The sequence below is a fragment of the Gracilinanus agilis genome, chromosome 6 (assembly GCF_016433145.1).
Source record: "Gracilinanus agilis isolate LMUSP501 chromosome 6, AgileGrace, whole genome shotgun sequence".
In the NCBI taxonomy this organism is placed as follows: Eukaryota; Metazoa; Chordata; class Mammalia; order Didelphimorphia; family Didelphidae; genus Gracilinanus; species Gracilinanus agilis.
The window spans coordinates 271,529,500-271,547,200 of record NC_058135.1 but is presented as its reverse complement, the minus strand read 5'-3'; the positions used below and the strand labels follow the sequence as shown (position 1 = coordinate 271,547,200).

The following is a 17,701-nucleotide window of genomic DNA, read 5'->3' as shown; positions in this document are numbered from 1 at the left end:
CCTAGCACACAGTCCTGGTCTCCAGATCAAAAATGAGATGAAGTCAAGTGGAGATAGGAGAGGGAGGAAGGGAAAAATTTTCACACACCTAACATATTGTGGCTAGCACACTTAATGCTGTATGCTGCCTATGTGCTAATCCCAATAGTTTTCCTTTTTAGAATTTCTGCCAAGTACATGTAAATGTAACCTTGACTGTTAAAGGGGAGGGAGGGGCAAAAAGTGATTTTGCTCCTAAGGCACTGTTAAGCTTCCCAGGAATAAACTATTTTATCACTTGCTAAAACAACAATGTAAAGATTGTACCGATGCAAAAATTGAGTTTTTTTATCCTTCAAGTATATTTTTAGCTTTTATTCAAAATTTTCACTTGCCATTTAAAAAAAGGCTCTAGTCCATAACATGTGGAGTTTCACCTCTTTCTGTATGATTGCAGTAACCTCCTAACTGGGCTCTTTTTGCTCAGGCCTCCTCCTTCCAGTCCCTCCCCCCCCAAGCTGCCAAGGTGCCCATGTCATATGTAGTGCTTCCACTTTTCCTCTAGGATCACCCAGAGTTTTCTGTTTGGTATTTAAAGCTCTTCACAAACTGGCCTCTCCCTACCTTCCCAATCTTCTTTCATTTGCATCTCTTCCGAGTTTTTTTGTGGCCCAGTTATACTGCCCAGCTTGCCCTCCTATCTTCATGCCTCTATGCTGGTCATCTGTCTCCAGCCCTGGAATGGCCTTCCCTCTTCTCATGACTTTCCCATCTTCCTTCAGGATTCCTCCAATCTTCCCCCACTCTTAATGCCTGATCAGTCAGATGTGGCTTCAGTAGGCACCTCTTCTTCTTGGCAGACTTTGAGCTTTTGACAAGATCAGGGAGGGGAATAATCCCTTTCTCATAGCCCGTTGGGAGCTGTAAATTTGGTGGTGATGGAAAGCTGTTATGCAAGTGGTCAATCAGAAAGAAGTGGTAACATGTTATTTAGTACAGTATTACCTAATGTGGAACCACACTAAAGTCTTAGCAGTAAGTCTCCAAATCTTTAAAGGGTCAAGAAACAAACTCTATGGGAATGTGACCCCTTAATGTGGTCAGGCTGGAAATAGTATAAAGGACTGTCTTTATCTTCCTTCACATCTCTAGTAGCTCCCAAATTGGAAAACATGTACTGTAAGGGTGAAAAAGAGGTTTTATGGGTTCAATATATTAAAGATGGTCACCAGAGGATTGAACTATTATCAATCCTCAATTAAGAATAATCTTATGGAGATAAGAATCCCACAGATTAGTCCAGGTAGATCTTTTTTTTTTTTTTTTTAAGCCCTCACCTTCCATCTTGGAGTCAATACTGTGTATTTGCTCCAAGGCAGAAGAGTGGTAAGGGTAGGCAATGGGGATCAAGTGACTTACCCAGGGTCACATAGCTGGGAAGTGTCTGAGGTCAGATTTGAACCCAAGACCTCCTGTCTCTAGGCCTGGCTCTCAATCCACAGAGCTACCCAGCTGCCCCCTGTCCAGGTAGATCTTAACACTCAGCTGAGGGTTAAAGGGCCTGAGGCCTGGGAGGTGAATGGGTTCATTCACAGAGTCTATAAAAGGAAGTTTCTTAATAGAAGTTCAGGAAGATTCAGTCTTTAAACTCACCACGTGGAACAGTCTAGGTCACGAACCAGCAAAGCTCCCTCAGGTCCCCTTCACCAAACCAGCAGCCGCCTCATTCACTCAACTCCCTCTTTTATAGTGATCAGGTAGGCCTCACTTCCAGTGCTTTCCCCTAGCCTGCATGTCCAATCACAATAGACACTTTCTCATAGAAAGCGTAGGGGGCGGTGCATTGATTCTGATTGGTAACTCACTCTAGCACACCTGGGTTAGGACCTCCCAGAATTGGAGGTGCTCTCACCTTTGGTGATTAAATCTAAAGATGGGCAGTGTGGACTTAATCTAATTATCATAGTACTAGTCATAATTGCTCTTTGAAGTTTTGCTTCAACTTTTTTCTTTATAATAAGAGGGTTTTTATAGAGGATGTTGGACGGAGTTGGAGTATTATTAGGAAGTTAAAAGCATTCTGAAAAAACTATCAACATTTTTTCAAAGGGGGAAACAAGAAATTTAGTGTGAGGCAATTGCTAACCAGTTTGACTCCTCATAGAATTTATGGTTTCCTTCAAGGCTATATTCAGGAGGTTCCATCTGCTTCCAATAGAAGAAACCAGCCTTACTTGACAATCACTCATTTAATGTTTTGTCTCCCTCTTCACATTATCATGTATTGATTCTTTTGTTTCTGTGTCTTATCTCCTAGGAGAAGGAAAGCTCCTCGACTAGTCAAGAGAGACTGTCACTCTTTTTTGTCTTTGTAAGAGAAAAGATTCTTCACCCACCCCACCCCTACCTTGAGTCTCATATGTGAATTTTTGTCTTTCTACAGAATAATGTTCGAGCTGCTGCTCTAGCAACTGTAAATTCCTGGGCAGAACAGACTGGTATGAAGGAGTGGTTAGAGGGAGAGGATCTATCTGAGGAGCTCAAAAAGGAAAATCCTTTCCTAAGGCAGGAGGTTAGTTCTGTCTGTGAAAAAGGTATTTCCATGTTCACAGCCTGCTTTTGTCTTAAGAGGGGGTGGAGTGGATCTATACACTTGAGTAGAGAGACAACAGGGGGTTCTATATATTTCTTACAGCACCTAATGAGAAAGGGAAGGAGAAATTTCATTAGACAGCGGTCCCTGTGTATATGTTAAATTCATAAAGAGCCAGGCCTCCTAGTGCCTTTGGATGTTACAGTTGTACCTTTGATGAACTCCTAAATGGGAGAAGTACAGCTCAGAAACGTAGTGCAAAGAGGAATCCTTCACCATGAGTAAAGACAAACTGTCATCGTCTAATCAGTGGTCATAGTCCTGGTTCAAAGTGACCTTTCTGCTGCTAACCACATAAGGATAAGGACATTTTCAAGCCAACTATTTCTTGGAATGGTCAAGAAAGGGGGAAAGAACCATCTGTCTTTAGAAAGTGCTTTAATAGGTGCCAACAGATAAAGTGCAGATTTGGTACTAAGAACCAAGCTGCTTTTAATAATGGGACTATGCTAATCAGAATTGGAATGTTAGTTTTTGTATTTAACTTTATTTAAATATGCACATTTCTTGAGTTTATGGGCTACAAGCACATCGTTTTCATTCTCCTTTCCTCATTAAGAAGTATGATTTGAATAGGCTACTCAAAAAGAATTCAGGCTATATATAACAAAGAAGAGAGAAGATGACACAGGATTAAAAGGCAAGCACCAAATGGTATTATAAAATTTGGGCAGTAAATGATGACTGGTATTGAAGTGGAAACTATTTTAGAGTCTGCTCTTGTGTGGTCAAATAATGGACTGATGAAATCAAAGTAAATACCTTATTAGAAGGGTATCTTTTTATATAGATACTATGTAACTGATACCAGTTACAGCAGCTCTATCTAGATCTGTTTAAACATAAGATCTACTCCAGAAAGTGGAAAGTGAAGAATGAAGAAAGATTCTTCACTATTAGCATTTTATAATATTTAACCAATGTAAAACAGTCACGACAGGAGAGTATCAAAAATGTCAAAAACCTCAACAAACAAGGTACTTAATTTCCTTGTCAGATGGGAATAAGACCATGGCCTAGCATACAAGTTCAAGGGCAGAAAGTTATACAACTTGACAGTGGCAGGCTCTCATCATCATTGCTTCACTTGTAGAACAACTAAATGGGTGGGAGGGAAAAGTAAGCCCGCAGAAAGCTTGGCACAGGATCAGCTAGACTAGGTTGTTGCTTGGCATTTTCTGATGAATCTTCAGGGAAAACAACAGACAAGAAGCACAGCCATTTGGTCATCACTTTTACAAGGATTTGTTTTCACTGAGGATGATACTCAGTTTTGAGTCTACTATCTTACTATAGCAGGAAGCGAATCAGCAGATGTTTATTACCTGCTTGCCATGTGCACTAGGCACTATGTATTCTATGGGCTGGAGACAGGCACAAATTATGAAAATGTCTGATGGTCCCACTAGAAGGGACACACACAAATACAGCTGTATTCTGAGTATATGCAAGGCTACTTGGGGTGGAGGAGAGCCCTAGCAGCCAAGCAAATCCAGAAAGACCTTGTGGGATTTTATAAAATGGAGGTGAGGAAGGGGGCAGCTGGGTAGCTCAGTGGATTGAGAGCCAGGCCTAGAGACAGGAGGTCCTAGGTTCAAATCCGGCCTCAGACACTTCCCAGCTGTGTGACCCTGGGCAAGTCACTTGACCCCCATTGCCTACCCTTACCACTCTTCCACCTAGGAGCCAATACAGAAGTTAAAGGTTTAAAATTAAAAAAAGAAAAGAAAAGAAAAGAAAAGAAAAGAAAAGAAAAGAAAAGAAAAGAAAATGGAGGTGAGGAGAGAGTGCATTCTAGAGGTGGAGGTTGGCCAATGCAAAGCTACAGAGATGGCAGCAGTACAAGGAACAGTGTTTGGAGGCTTGACTTCATCTAATACCTACAGAGTAAATTAGTGCTTGAAAGGGTCTCCCCTACTCCTTCCCCCTGGAGTGTATTTGAGTTTTCCTGGCAGGTTTAATAAAATGAATTATTCCTGTGTTGTAGTAACCATTTACTAAGTGCTTGAATTCTCTAAAATGCCTTCTCTAATTTGCTGGCATTTTTACTTTATTCAAGGCCATTGATAAAAACCAATCATAGAATGTTTTCAGGATAGTTACCTTAATTTGATATTTGTTGAATTTCTGCTAAGAGTTTAATTATGGAACACTAGTCTCTAAAGAATTCAGAATTATTTTCACATTGAGGGAACTGAAAAAGTTCAGGTTAGGTTTGCGTAGGCTACAGCATACAGCAAATAAGGATTTTGCAAGGAGGCCTGTAGCAAAGAATACAGTCAGGGAGGTACATGAGTAAAACAATCTGACCCTTTGGGAGAGACAGCCCAGATGCATGAAGAAGTCCAGGAAGGTGCCAGGCTCTTGACTGGACCTCCATTTTAAACTTGTGGAATGATGCAGACCAGGGTTGCCTAGAAGGATGGATGGGTTACAGTTTATGTCCTTGGAAGAAACATCCAGATTTATGCTCACCCAGATCCACATTGGCATGCTAATATAAGTAGGGTGGTATGCTGGGATCCCTGGGAGCAAGAATGGGTTTTGTTTTTATAACCCCAGGACTTACAAAGTGCTTTGCATCTAGTAAATAATTTTTGCTTTTTTTTTTTTTTTAACCTGTCGTAGAGTCAGTACTTGTGTATTGGTTCCAAAGTAGAAGAATGCCAAGATATCTCCTTAGTTGCCCAGCTGATCCCTGCTTTCTTTTGACAGCTTCTAGGTTGGCTAGCTGAGAAGCTGCCTGCTCTCCGCTCTGCTCCTACAGACCTTGTCCTGTGTGTTCCTCATTTGTACTCGTGCTTAGAGGATCGGAATGGGGATGTACGAAAGAAGGCCCAAGATGCCTTGCCATTCTTCATGATGCATCTGGGCTTTGAGAAGATGGCCAAGGCCACTGGGAAACTCAAGGTAGGCATTTAGGAAAGTTTAGAGCAGTGGCTCCCAAACTTTTTTGGCCTACCACACCCTTTCCAGAAAAAAATAGCCTCCTGGAAATTAATTTTTTAAAAATTTTAATAGCAATTAATAGGAAAAATAAATGTACCTGTGGCTATCACCTCTCCCCTGGATCGCTGCAGCACCCACCAGGGGGTGATGGCGCCCACTTTGGGAATCACTGGTTTAGAGGGTGACATACACTGTTCACTTGTCTCTTCTTAGTCAAGGCTTAAATTACTTGAGAGGGGAAATTTCCTATTTGGCAGTATAGAATCTTTCAAATAAAATTTCTTTCCTGACTTTGACATACTCCCTGAAACTCCTGTCCTTATGGTATGGTAATTGTGTAACTGCATATGGTTACTTCCTTTACTATGTGCTGCCTTCCTTCTTTTTGTGCATCAAAACCAGGAGCTCTCCTAATACCCCCAAGTTGTTAAAAGTCTCTTGGTTGAGAGCACAATCTGCTAACAAGTGTGTAATGGATGTTTCATGGATGGTAACTGATTTATGTGCGCTTACTCTCTCTCTCTTTCTGTCTTTCCCTCTCTTTCTGTCTCTCTCTCTCTCCATAGCCAACTTCCAAGGACCAAGTATTGACCATGCTAGAGAAAGCCAAAGTCAACATGCCAGCCAAACCTGCTGCCCCTGCTAAAGCATCCTCCAAACCTGCAGGTGGGGCAGGGCCAGCCAAATTCCAACCAGTATCAGGTAAATGTGTCTCATAAGATAAAATAGGAAAGAAAAGACATGTCCTAAGATGCTTTGCCAAGATTCGAAATGTAAGGGTTATATTAAATTAGGTAGTCACCAGTATTTATTGTATCTTGAGTCAGAAATTTATTTACAAATATATACAAATAGAGAAAAAAACAATAAAGAAGAGAAATATGAGGTGGGGGGAGCTAGAGAGGTTATCTATCCTATCAACCTAAATGTTTTATTCTTGGTCTGCCTAATCCAGGCAAAGATTAATTAGTTCTCAACCAGGAAGGCTGATGGTGAGTAACCATTTGGCCTCCTCCAAAATGGAAGATAGTCTCTTAGGAAACTAGGAAAGGAGTCAGACCTTTTCACGCATCCAGTGAAGTAGTCCAGGAGTTAGAGTCTAAGTTGAAGCTGAGCTCCAAGCTCACAATCCAAGCTGTAGTCTCCAGCGAAGCTCCCTTAAAGACAATCTCTTCAGACTATCTTCTCAAAAACAGTCTACTCTGAGAGAATTCAGGGCTTGTTTTTATGGTGACTTCTTGTCCCTGCCCCTCTTCACAGGGGCCAATCACAGTCTAAAAGTTGTCTAGAACTGCCCAGGGGGGCAGTGTCTGTGGGATGGGCTTCTCATCTTCTGAAAGTTTAAGTTCTCATCAAAAAGATTCACAGCTAAGGTTGTGAATTTGCCAAGTACTTTGCTAGCTTCTCACCCAGTACTAAATAGGGTGTTATCTTTTGTTGGTTCAATTTAAAAGTAGACAAAGGAGAGTTCATCCTGTTTTTTGTCTAGTGAGGTAAGTAGGGGTACTTAAGTTATTGTTAACCAAAGTGTTAATTCAAAATAGACAAAGGGAATAAAGGATTCCCTTTCACAAGTGTAAACTCAAAGAGAACAAAGAATTCCCCCCTTACATAGCCAAATAGGTGGCTCCCTGGGATGTTTATTGGAGCACTGGTGGAGATTCCTTTGACTTTGTTGCCTGATCCAAAATATTAATAAAGGACTATTCCTTCTTCTAATCTACTCCAAAACAGCCTGAGGCTACCATATGAAAAGTCCTGACCAGGTCACTTTCTCCTCTCTCCCTTCCTTCAAACAGCTATTGCTACTCATCCTTGAACCCCTGTCATCAGATATGACCCTTCTATTATTTCTATCCTTTGAGTCATTTCATTACAGCTGTAACTCAAAGGGACATTAGTGATCATTTGATCCAGTCCCCTAATTTTCCAGATGGGAACACTGAGGCCCAGATTGTATGTTCTCTGACTCGAAATCCAGCCTTCTTTCTACTGTGCCATGCTAGCTCCATAGTAAATTGCTGAAAATGTTCGATGTGGTAGAGAATTTAAAAAGTTAGAAACTGTCTTTAAGTGTGCAAGATGAAGTCCCAGTAGTTGAGGATCCAAGTCTGCCAAAAGCTAAATCAGACAATCCATGGTCAGAATGTAGCAGAATAAAAAGATGCACAATCGAGCAATAGCAATCACTTTTCTCAGTTATTTAGTTAATACATTGAAATTAACTAAATAGGAGAAACATGTTTTGGGTTTTTTTTGTTTTTTTTTAAAACTCTTTTAACATCTGTCTTAGAACCTTAGTGGTGAGAGCTTAGAAAAGTGGTAAGGGCTAGGCAGTGGAGCTCAAGTGATTTGTCCAGGGTCACACAGCTAGGAAGTGTCTGAGGCCAGATTTGAACCCAGGACCTCCCATCTTTAGGTCTGGCTCTCAATCCACTGAGCTACTCTGCTGCCCATACATATTAATGTTCATTTAAAGTAAGTGGAATGGGGGGCAGGTGGGTAGCTCAGAGGATTGAGAGCCAGACCTAAAGATGGGATGTCCTGGGTTGAAATCTGGCCTCAAACACTTCCTAGCTGTGTGACCCTGGACAAGTCACTTGAGCTCCATTGCCTAGCCCTTACCACTCTTCTGTCTTGGAGCCAATACACAATATTGACTCCAAGATGGAAGGTGAGGGTTTAAATAAAAAATAAAAATAAAATAAAGTAAGTGGAATGAATGCCCCTTAAATTGGTCTGATACTAAATCATAGAGAAATAGTTTATTGATTCAATGAGGAGACTTTTTAAAACATTTCATTTTCATGTGGCACGATATAATTAGAAATAAATGAATAAAGGTTTTAATTAATACTGTCTCGGGCATGGGTGAGCATAGGGTGCTGACTGGTGGTCAGGGAAGGGAGCTGTGGCCTAGGCAGTTACCTGCTCGGAATCTCAAGCATTTTTAGTGGAGTATTCAACAGTAGATGTAAATATTTTCTTCCATGTGGCAAATAATGTCTTTGAGTACCAGTTCCTGAGAGAGGGTAGACAAAGTAGAGCCTATATAGGAGTTATAAAAGATGGCCGCAGAGCAAATGCCTAGTCCTTGGTTGATGATCAAGACAGGCACCAGGTTAGTTTTAGAAGAGTGAGGTGTATTTGAGATCCTCACCCTTAGCCAGGAGGTTAATTTTATCCAGTGCTAAATAGGTTATCACCCCTAGCTGGGGGAGGAGCTGAGAAGGGTCTTTGACCTATAGACCCTAGAAGAGTAATAAAATGATAGTCCAGAAGATTTTTTTTTAAGATTATTCTATAAATTTCTGCTCTTAACTTTTTAGAAAATGAAAGAATATTGAATTGATAAAACCCAGACCTAGTTCTTTGAAAGTACCTGTAAAATTGACACCAGCAAATTTAATTTAAAAAGAGGAGAGAAAATGTTCTGGCAAATGAACAAAAGTGAGATTGTAGCAAACAAAAAGAAAGTAAGAATATTATGAGGAGAGAACACTAGAGACAACTAGATGCTAAAAATATAGAAAACTGGGACAGCTAGGGTAGCACAGGTGATAGATCGAGTAGCTGACCTGAAGTTGGGAGGACCTGGGTTCAAATTTGTCCTCAAGACACTTCCTAGCTGTGTGACTGGGCAAGTCACTTAACCCCAATTGCCTAGCCTTTATTGTTCTTCTTTCTTAGAACTGATACTAAGACAAAAGGTAAGAGTTTTAAAAAAAATAAAACTGTAGAAAACTTAATTTCTTAGGGTAAAAAAGTTCATTACAAAAATGTAAATTACCTAAACTTACACAATTACACAATGAGAAATTAATATTAATAGGCCAACCTGGAGGAATTAAAAACAGATCACCAGTTATTCTCCCCATCTGCCCTCCATTTCTCTCACAAACACATATGCAAATACACTAGACATATTCACAAATAAATTTTCTCAGACCTTTCAAATACGAAATTAATTTTGTCCATAAATACAACAAAAGGTAGAACAGTAGTACTTTTCCCAATGAAAGTATAGTAGTTATTCTTAAAATATATAAAATAGAACTCTAATAGAGATTATATGCTATTTTCTATAATCAATATGAATTTAAAATTGTGAAATAGAATTTTATATTTTAAAAGGCTTTTTATAGTAAGATGGTTTCAGTGGTTACGAGCTGTACATAATAAATGTAGTATCATATATAGTCCTCTTTTGTGTTCTCTACCTTGTATTTAGAAATGCTCATTTTGTGTTTTAAGATCAGAATAAGGAAAAAAAATAAAAATGATCATTCGTGACTAAGGAGATTCCATCTGCTATACTAATTTGGTATAAAGACAACTTCACAGTAGATAGTAATAGAGCATAAACAAAAAGAAAATTAAAAACCCAGATGAAGAGAAAATATTTTATTAAAATCTTGCTTTTATTCATGATTGAAAAACACAAGAAGGAATAGAAATAGAGGGATTTTCTTCTCCACACAATAAAAATGTCTGAAGACAAGAGCTTCCCCCATAATGTACAATAAAATGTTATTAGAAATAATTTCACTAAAAAGCCAAAACAAGGGGGCAGACTTTAACTGGCATAGGGCAGTGAAGCATGAGCTGAACTGGAGTTAGGATCCTGGTAGTTTGAAACTCAATTCTGCAGCTTACAGCTGGTGTGACCTTGGATGAGTTATGTAAATTTCTGTGGCCTTCAGGTTCTTCCACTATAAAATGAGAGTGTTAGACTGGATCCTTCCACCTCTAAATCTGTGAATCTGTGACCACATTTCTTTGGCATTGTGTTGGAAATTGCAGCAAGTCCAATGACAGGAAAAAGAAATCCGATTATTATAGAATTAAGAGGCTAAAATTAGAACTCTTCCAGTTCTAAATCTAGAATCTCTCTTTATAGATTATTTGATAGTATATCTAGAAAATCCACCTGTCTCAGATAATTGGAAAAATTATTTCAGCAAGATTATATAGTATATAAGATTAACCTACAAATTATTTGGGGTTTTTTTGTTGTTGTTGTTGTTTTTTATTTTAATTCTAGTAAACATCAGCTAAGTGGCTCAGTAAATAGACTGCCAGGCCTAGAGTCAAGAAGCCCCAAGTTCAAATCCAGCCTCAGACATTTGAGAGCTATATGACTCTAGGCAAGTCATTTCACCCTGTTAGCTACAGTTTCCTTATCTTTCAAATTAACTGGAGAAGGAAATGGCAAACCATTACAGTATCTTTGCCAAGAAAACTTCAATTGGAGTCACAGAGAGTTGAACACAACTGAAACAAATAAATAACAAAAGATTAAGAGAACATAAGAAAAAACACTTGCAAAAAACATCAAATACTTGGTAATTAACTTATTTAGATGATAGACATAAACTGTGAGACTGGCAGTGATACTGAAATGAGTAAAACAAAGCCTAAATAATTTGAGTAACATTTATTTCGTGACTAGATCTGATCAGTACATAAAGATCTAGAATTAATATGCATAGTGTAACACTAATCAGAAAGGATTTCTTCATATGTGAAGAACTTAAAATGGAGTTTATGTGGAAAAACTGAGGTAAGAACATTAAGTGTTATACTGAGGGCAAAAATGATAAAGGTAGCCTTTTTTAGACTTGAAAATTAGAGTGTAATAATAAAACCTCTCTGCTTCTGAACCAAAAAATGAAGAAATAGATCAATAGAATATAACAAACCTGAGATTTCCAGTGTAATGCATAAGTCCATGGGTCGAGGATTTGTTCTCTAATGAATATACTAGGGAAAATTTATCTCTTTGACAGAAAATGTATTTAAACCTATTATTACACCAGATACCCAAACAGTATCTTGGAATATGACCTACCAAATCTGTCAGTGAATTCTAGCAGGCTGATGGGATTTTTTTAGGGAGCCCAAGATAGATGCCAGATTTCAATATATTCATTGAAAAGCAGTATGATCAAAATTACAGGAGAACATGGGGAATATTTTTGGCAAATAAAACAGGCAAAAATGACATTGAAAATATATACGGAACTGTTAAGTAATTAAGAAGGCTCCTTGATGAATAATGGTCAAAGGATATGAACATTTTCCAAAATAAATATTGTTTATGATCACTTGGGGGGAGGGAAATTCAACCTTCCCAGTGATTTAAGAGATCAACTTTAAACCTATACCTGACAGATTGGCAAAAACAATGAAAAGCATTGAAGCTCAGCTTTGATATAGTTGTGCACATTGGTGGCTGATGGAATCAAGAACTGATATGCTCTTTTAGAAAGCAGTCCAATCTTTTGCCACAAGTTTCAAAAATAATTGTATGCTTTGATGCAGAGAACCAGTTATTTGAAATATACTGAGTCTTAGCTGAAAGGAAAAGAAAACAACAGACTATCCATACTGAACTTTTATTCTAATTGCAAAAACCTGGAAATCACCTACCCACCCAACAATAGAGGAAGTTAAATGATTGTACATTAATATAACGCAATTAAAGTCAGAGTATAATATGGAATAGAAATTTGGGAAAGGCCCTCAAGAGAAAACTAACCATGTGAAAGAGAAAGTGAGCGGGAACAAATAGACCAAATTCTCAAAAGATTGAGGAGTTGTTCTTCATGCCTTAAGACTATGTCATGTTAATGTGACTAGTTACCTCAAAATTTAGTTTGGCTGTACTGATAATTAGCAGTCATTTTATAGCCATTTTTTGAAAATAGCTTGAAATAGCTTCTTCTTCAACCCAAAGCACCTGTTGAAGATTCTGTGCCCAGCTCTGTGGATTCCAAACCTGACCCTAAAAAATCCAGAGGAGGGGGAGTTTCCTCAAAAGCCAAGGTAAGAGAATTCTTTACTTATATTTGGAATAATTTATACCCATCTAGTTTCAGAGCAGATAGAAGTCAGTGTTAGCAGGTGCTTCTTTCATCAATCCATGTATTTATTTATTTATTTGCTTGCTTGCTTGTTCATTTGATTATTTATTTTAAGCCCTTACCTTCCATCTTAGAATCAATACTTGGTATTGGTTCTAAGGCAGAAGAATGGTAAGGGCTAGGCAATGGGGGTGAAATGACTTGCCCAGAGTCACATAGCTAAGAAATGTCTGAGGCCAGATTCAAACTCAGGACCTCCTGTCTCTGGGCCTGACTCTCAATCCACTGAGCTACCCAGCTGCCCACTTTAACAGGGGGTTTTATAAATGTAGGAAGCACCATTAAGTCTTCCCTAAGAGGTTTTTAAAAACTAAAGCTAAGAGAGGCTGCCTTTGCAGACAAATGCTGCTTTATACATGTTGCCATTATTGATTCCCCCTTACTTCTTTTTAAAAGTTCTGTAGTAATTGGAATGAGATCTACTTTTTTGAACACCGGTTGTACCTCCCCTTTCTTTCTCCCTATTCTTCCCTCCCTCCATTGCAAAAGAATAGCAATAGAATTTCTGAGGAGAGTCAGGGAGAAAAAGAGAGAAAAAAGGGTCCTTGAAACATCTTTTTAAATGCACAGAAAAACCAGATAAATAAGACAGCTTTGAAAGTTACATTTTGAATGTATTACTTACTCAGATGGAAAAGCACATTGCATGTGAGAGACTCACATTTTAATGTGCAGTCTTCTTTTTCTGTTGTACTTGTATACTCCATATATGAAAATGTACATTTTATTTTTAATTAAGTTAAAAATGAGTAAAAATATCATATAAGCTGCACAATAAAAGAAAAAAGAGAAGTTCATAGGTGGTGATTCAGTATTATGGACCCTAAACCATGTGATTATTCAAATTAGAAAAGGGAGATAACTACAAGTTGACATTAAGCATGTACCCCCAAGGGTACTAAGAGCCTTTACTCTTCTGTTTATTCCCTCACTCTTCTCTTCCTTTCCCCATATTTATAATCTAGTGGGTCTGCCTAATAGCAGATTTCCTTAATTTGAGCGATGAAGATGCTGTCCTTCTCTATTCCAGTTTGGGCCTCCTCTTTGCTCCCTTCTCAACCAGATCTCTTTATTTATGGGCAGAGAGAGAATTGTTTTTGTTTTTTTCTGTAGTGTCCTATGAATGGTCCTAGACCAATTTTTACTATGTAAAAGATGTTTTGGCTTTTAAGGAATTTTGAACTACATTATGTAATACTTATTGTATTGATTTTAAACATTTACCTTGAGAGTCTGCATTAACTTACACTAAAATGCTCCATGCATTCTGCTTAGCCAAAACAAACATTTTGGAACTTGCATTTATTAACAAACAACTTAATGATCTTCAAAATGCTTTATATAAATGTGTCAAAAAGCAGTGGTGGGGCACCAAAGATGGAGGACTAGGTCTGAATTTGAATTTGGCCCCAGACACTTATTAGCTATGCAATCCTTGGCAAGTCACTTAACCTCTACTGTCAGTAGGGCTAATGATAGCAGCTACCTCCCAGGGTGGTTGTGAGGACCAATTGAGATAACAATTGTGTCATACTCAGCACATCTCCTGGCACATAGTAGGTGCTATATAAGTATTAGTTATTAACTTACCACCATTTTTACATCTGCTCAGTCTTTTATGGCAAGCTACAGATTGTTCTATATTAAGGGACAGAGATGCTTTTTAGACTTAAGGAATATGAAATGTAGCCCTTTTTTTAGAGTTTCTTTATCACAAATATCTATAAATAGCATTGAGGATTTCAGGAAGTACATTTTTTTATGATTTACCTGAACAAAAATATTCTTTGGGTTATTACAGCCACCTAATGGTAATGACAGTTTTTCTGACTGCAGTACTAGCCTATCCAAGAAACAACCAGTCATACAGGTACCCAGGAACAGGATCATAAGCACGGGTATGGTTCTGGTGAGGGATACTCAGTTAGCTATGGTAGAGGGACTTTATTTTGTTGTTACCAGGGCACACATGGGGCGAATGTGTATATTCCTTAGGACATTCTGTAGCCACTTATTTCTCTTTCATGTGGAACAAAGCACTGTATGACCTCTTAGGTGGGTGTGGCAGAATCTGTACTTTGCTTGGGCAGTCCATTCCTTCCCAGAGGACAGTATTATGACGCTGTTCAGTTGTCCTTCCATGTTTTCCATTGCTCATCATTCTCTCCACCATGTTTCCAGGGTGTACAGGGAAAGAAGATTCCAAATAAATCCAACCTAAAGGAAGATGATGATAAATCTGGTCCTATTTTCATTGTTGTTCCAAATGGAAAGGAGCAAAGAATAAAAGATGAAAAGGCTTTAAAGGTAAACCCTATGCATGAGCCAGAATCAGTGCTTAGTCATCTAAGAAATAAACTTACTATGTTACAGGAACTAATATAATGATCTTTAGAGTCCATAATTCCTACAAGAATTATAGAATGCTCTGCTTTACATCTTTTGTTTCAGCAGAGCTGAGAAGAATTCTTCATTGAGCCTCTTATGGATATGCTTTAAAAAATAGGGAAGATTCCTTATTGGCATAAAATGATTTCATCCTCAGTCCTCTTTGAAATTCAGATGACTGGGCTTAATTTATAGACCCAAATGGGGCTGGTTGGACTTTTGTCTGAATGACAGCAATTGAGATTTGTTAGGATCCCTTTCTGTATTTTCATCTGAAGGTTTTCTCAAGTTCATACAACAAACATTTCATAAATCCCTAGTGTGTTAAAGGCTTGGCACTAGGAATAGTCCTGCCTTTGAGCTGACATTCTACTTAGGGGCAGGGGGATACAATATGTGCCCAGATGATCAAGGTGATTATGAGCAGGGGAGAAAGTATTAAAAACATTGGATTGGGAAGAATCCATGGGGAGATGGCACTTGACCTGAACTATGAAGGAGGAAGAGGAGGCTAAAAAGGAGTAAAGACTACATAGGATAAAGAGAGTTCAGTGCATAGCTTGCTTTCTCCCTATTTAAACGTAAGTTTATCCTGTGAACACAGATCCCATTGATCTTTGACATTTGGGGCTCTTAAACACCCAGGATGCTAATGAGCAGATTTTTCTGTAATCCCTTTGCATGAACTTGGGTTCCTCAGCTCTGCCATCTCCCATGTGTTTAACCATAACTTCTTGCAGGTGCTAAAATGGAATTTCACCACTCCCAGAGACGAGTATATTGAGCAGTTAAAGATGCAGATGTCCAGCTGTGTGGCCAGGTGGTTACAAGACGAAATGTTTCACTCAGACTTTCAGCATCACAACAAAGCCCTGGCTGTTATGGTTGATGTAAGTTTGGAGTAGAATTTAAATACTCTGGTTCTGTGGTAAGGCCAAGCATGCAGGATGTCACCATAATATCCATATTAGGGAAAGAAGTTGTTATTCCCAATTGAGATTTGGATTTTTTTATTTGGTCAGTTGTATCATGAAAAATAAACATCAAAATAGCAACATGAATAACATAACCGAATCACCATCCATTTACAAGTGTTCTAGGTTCTTATAGTGCTTGCAGTTGTGTCATCAACATGTCATGGATGTCACTGACATATTTTAGAGAGGTAGTGTAACATGTTAGATAGGAAGCTGATCTTTGATGGCTAAAGAACTGAGTTCAAGGTCCACTTTGGACACTTAATGGCTTGGTGACCCCAAGGCCAGTCATTTAATTTCTTAGCAACCCAGGCAGATTTCATGACTCCAAACAGATTTATTCCAGTCATTATTAGGAGTATTCTGTGCCCACAGTCAGGAAACCTTTTGTTTTGTTTTAATATAAGCCTTGGTCTAGAAATCCAAATTTCCTTCTCAAGGCACTGTCTTCATCAGCTATTCCCTTGCCACGGCTGCATTAATGGTATAAATTCCTTGTCTTCTGAAGAAAATATTGATGAAAATATTACCTTGTTTCCCTAAGGTCGTCAGGTTATTGCCTAAAATTCCATAATCCTTAGCAATGATTTATAGATTCCTTTTGTAGTATCACTTGAATCAGTGGCAATCTTCCTATGTAGGTTGTAGTCACTTTCTCTAAACAATGCTGTCATCTAATCAGTCATCTGTTAGAGGATCTCCATTGGTTTTCTTTTACCAAGTGTAAATAGCTTGCTTCACCTGGCATTCAAGGTGCTCCATAACATGATCCCTGGACAAGGATTTCATCTTTTAAGGGACCATTAGCCAAGTTAATGTTCACATACAATCTAAAAACTGATTCCTAGCATCTTCTGCCCTCTGCCCTTTGCTATCTATTCTGCCACTTTCATTGTAGAAGTAGAAGAGAGCAAAAAAGGACAAACATATAGATCATTTTGGATATTTCTTTAGCAAAAAACTCAACAATGATCACATTGGTAATTTGTCTCCTTGTATGTAATTTCATTGGGCTTTGAAGAACAAATTGGACCATACCCCAAACTCACTAGTGTGATAAAACTTGCAAGGCCTGGTATTCTGTTGTCATTGCCTTTGAGTACCCAGGGTCTCATCCATTCCATAATGAAACAAAAGGATAAGACCTTTTTAGGGGAATAGAATATTATCATGATACATGGGAAAAGAGAAATATGAAGAGATCAGGTGGTCTATTGAGATCTATGCTGGTGATAGAATTAGGAAATTCCTGGGTTTGAATTCTAGATCAGATAACTTTCTAGTAAAAGGAGAGGAACCTCAAGGACACTTAGAGAAGGTAGGGCAAAGCCATTTTTTGTTGTCTGTTAATTTGTTTGACTGTTTTCTTAAGAGGTATGGTCTTTTCATATATTCATTTTGTTTATTCAAATATTTATTCTTGTCAGTAGTCATTTTATAAATTGGGGGGGACCTAAAAATCTAATTCCCCTGGTTTGCATTATCGGATTTTAATAGCATGCATGAAGTAGGTATTTGTCCAATGTATCTTTTATGCAATCAGAATTGTACTTTTTTCTTGTCTTCAAGCACTTGGAGAGTGAGAAGGAAGGTGTCATTGGTTGCCTGGATCTTATCCTGAAATGGCTTACCCTAAGGTTCTTTGATACCAATACAAGTGTCCTCATGAAAGCATTGGAATACCTGAAATTACTCTTCACTCTGCTGAGTGATGAGGAGTATCACCTGACGGAGAATGAGGCATCTTCCTTCATCCCCTATCTCATCCTGAAGGTAGTGTGACTTCTTTCTCTGGAAAGTGAGCGAAGTTCTCCAGGACGGTTATTCTT

General features: G+C 38.5%; 1 protein-coding gene across 1 annotated transcript in view; it reads left to right on the top strand.

Moving 5' to 3' along the window:
- The window catches only part of CKAP5 (cytoskeleton associated protein 5), an 80,826-nt gene that overhangs the window by 37,761 nt on the left and 25,364 nt on the right, over positions 1-17,701 (top strand). The window contains exons 24-30 of the mRNA XM_044681475.1: positions 2,423-2,551; positions 5,348-5,542; positions 6,148-6,283; positions 12,321-12,409; positions 14,689-14,814; positions 15,636-15,785; positions 17,442-17,645. Of these exons, the coding sequence (XP_044537410.1) occupies positions 2,423-2,551; positions 5,348-5,542; positions 6,148-6,283; positions 12,321-12,409; positions 14,689-14,814; positions 15,636-15,785; positions 17,442-17,645 (1,029 nt within the window). The remainder of the gene's footprint in view (positions 1-2,422; positions 2,552-5,347; positions 5,543-6,147; positions 6,284-12,320; positions 12,410-14,688; positions 14,815-15,635; positions 15,786-17,441; positions 17,646-17,701) is intronic.